The 3,225-nt window shown below is 32.3% G+C and overlaps 1 protein-coding gene across 1 annotated transcript; it reads right to left on the minus strand.

The window, feature by feature from the left end:
• Positions 1-570: 570 nt before the first annotated feature.
• Positions 571-1,206, minus strand: LOC107841357. Its single transcript, XM_016685309.1, has one exon. The coding sequence runs from the start codon at positions 1,204-1,206 to the stop codon at positions 571-573; it is 636 nt and encodes a 211-aa protein (XP_016540795.1).
• Between the last annotated feature and the right edge of the window lie 2,019 nt (positions 1,207-3,225).

The raw sequence follows: 3,225 nt of genomic DNA on the forward strand, positions 1-3,225 counted from the left end.
TAATTTTATCATAATTAGGTGGTATGTGTTTAATTCTTCTAGATTTTAAATGAATTATTAATTTTAATTTAATACTAAATATTAATGTAATTAAGTAGGCTAATCTTTGTGAGTTTTCTTTTGTTTTATTTAGACTTATATATTCTGAATAATTACTAATTAAAGATTCTTTAATTTTTCTAAAAATTTATCTATTTTTAAATGGTCTTCGCATAATTAATTTAATAATTTATAGATAAATTCTAATAACTCTAACATATATCTCATATTTTTTAAATTATTGGACTTTGATACCAATGGTAGGAGCTGCGGATACGATAAACACAATTCAATCTGAAGTAGACAGAAACTGTTGGCACAAAACTGGAAGTTGTCTTCTTGGACAACGCAAATACCAAGTTCAAAGAGGACAAGATATTTATATATATGTATATCGAGAGGGAACTGATAAAATGATACTAGAATTCTGAAATCAAAATCTAAGTTTGGGACGGGACAACAATATTTACCTACTGAACAAAGGAATAAAATTTAGGAAGTAAAGAATCGGCACCAGGTGCATGTGGAGAATTACAGCTTTGTCTTGTAATGACAAGTCTGGTTGACGAGCTTCCTGTTAAGAACATCGATGTACAAATCGCAGGTAGTGGAAGACTTGACATGAATCTTGAAGAGAACATGGACCACCCCAGACAATTTGACGTAAGTAGTAAGGGGTAACCCACCGGACATGACATCGGAATACAAACCAGAGTTGGAAAATAAACGATCGGCCATCACGGTGAGGATAATATTCATTGGACGCGTTTCGCGGGAGCCAATTTTGCCGGCGGGAACAGGGGCATCTCCGACGACTTGGCCTTTGTACTGAAGGGTAGCAGAGGTGGAGTCGTAGTTGAACCCGACCCGATTGGGATTTCGGACAGAGAGATCGGCCTGAAGGGTGACGTTGAGATGAACTTGGAGTCTGGTGATGTCGAAGGAGACACCCAAATCACGTAGGACAACGGAGTTTACAGTGATGACAGGCTTTTTGGCTTTGAAAACGGTAAGGCCCAAAATGAGGAAGAGAAGCCCTAGAAGGATTAGGACGGCCAGGGAGATGAAGCAGCAATTTCTTGCCCTTTTCTTCTTGGAGGAGGATCTGTAATTTGGATGAGCCATACCGCCAGGGGATTCTTTGCCTTGTCTTGATTCCAAGTCCATTCTGGGATGGATGAGAATCAGAGAGAGGATATAAATATTATCAACGTTAATAGAGAAAAAGTAAAAGTGGAATTAAATGCAGTACGGAGGGCAATTTGATCCTGCAACTACCAACTACTTACTCTTCTTCTGTATGGCCTTGGGCTGAGGAGTCAATGATGATAAGAACTCCCCCATGGTCAAACATAAAGTAAAAGAGGAGGCGACTTGTGAAAGGGATGGAGTGGGACACATGAAATCCTTGACTTCGGTTTCGGGAGAACAATAATAATAAGGGGTAGTTTGGTAAAGTGCATCTCCATTTCATTTTATAAGTCATAATTTGATCGGGTACAAAATTTAAAACATAAATGAAGACTTAATATTTTCGTATCAAATTGTCCTTTGCTATAATAATGTATTATACTATTATTTTTAATTAAGTGATTAAGTGAATCTTATAAATGAAATCAATAAGGGTAAAAGTGAAATTATATCTTTAAATAGTTATCAAATAAGGAAATGCGATATTCTTTTTTGAAATGGACAGAAAAGAAAATGATAACACATAAAATAGGACGGAGAAAGTATGGTATATAAGTAATGCTTGTATTAGTAATGCTTGAGTTAGATATGCTTGCATTAGTTATATTTGTATTTTTCTTATGTAATGTTTGATTTGATGTATTAAAAATAATATGAATTACATCATTTCTAATTTATTTTTTTATACAGAATTAGGCTCTATATATATGTTAGAAAGGATGCAATTTTTTTTTAAAGAAATAATAATGTATTTAATCATATTAATGTATGTATTAGATCCATTGCATTGTTACCATGAATTTTGGGTGACTTAATTAAAGGTGACAAAAAGAGTTAAATGTGAAAAGAATGACTCAAGTTTTAAATATTAAGTTTAGGTGACAAGTTTATAATTAAAGTTTACTAATAATTACTATGTAACTTTTTGTTTTTTGAATAAGTCCTCAAATTTTATGTTTTATACTTTAACTCAACTTTTAACTAAATCACTACTTCCTAAAAGGGAAAAAACCAGTTTTTTTTCTCCTTTCTCTCAATGATTTCTCCCTTTTTTTTTCATCTTCCTGTTCCTCCTCATTCTTCTCCCTCTCCCCCCCCCCCTCCTTGTTTTATTGCTCCCTTCTTGGTGTTGTTGTTGTTGTAAATTTCTTTATGAAGAACTTAAGAGGAAAAAATTTAATTTTGAAGTAAATTTTATTAATGTATCATCGAGAATTACTTAACAGGTGATTTTCGATCATTTTAATAAATAAATTATGTAGTCTAATGTGTATTATTCATCTGAGTTCAAATTATATATTATAGATTCTGCCATTGCAACATATGTTTCGACAACTGCTGCAGCAGGTGTTGAAACAAGTATAGCAATTACTGAAAAATATGCAACAGTTGTTGAATAATCTATCCATCAAATGCTTTACCAACAGGAGAAACTACTAAATATTTCCAACAGTTGCTGAATATTTATTCAGTAAATACTTCATCAATAATAATAATTGTTTCATAAATCTTCAACAGTTGCTGAATTTGTTGCAGTAGTTGCTGGGACATATTCAACAATTGATGAAACAAAACATTATTGTAGTTGCTAAATAATCTATAACAATTGATGTATTTTTTGTTGCAATTGATAAAGCGGTTGGAGAATAAATTACAGCTGTTGAGACATTTTAGGTCAACTTTTTTTTCTTCCATCATGTCATGACCAATTTATTTTATTTTAAATCATATCTCCAAGTAGCTTCAAGAATATTAATGATGGACAAAAAAACGTTAGAAATTTATTGTCATGGTGAATGAATTGAGTCCAACAATCGTTATATTTGACGTTGAAAAAATAAAAAAATGATCGAGATGATAATGATGATTGTGCATCGAGATATCGCATATAATGAATTTGCGAACAAAATCATTAATTATTGTGAGCTAAATTGTGAGTTGAAAGATATTGTCATCACTTACATGCATAGTTATGGTGAGATACAGAAGATTGCC

The sequence above is a fragment of the Capsicum annuum genome, chromosome 9 (assembly GCF_002878395.1).
Source record: "Capsicum annuum cultivar UCD-10X-F1 chromosome 9, UCD10Xv1.1, whole genome shotgun sequence".
In the NCBI taxonomy this organism is placed as follows: Eukaryota; Viridiplantae; Streptophyta; class Magnoliopsida; order Solanales; family Solanaceae; genus Capsicum; species Capsicum annuum.

Coding starts and splice junctions, on each gene's coding strand:
- LOC107841357 (XM_016685309.1), bottom strand. CDS start 1,206: ATGGACTTGGAATCAAGACAAGGCAAAGAATCCCCTGGCGGTATGGCT.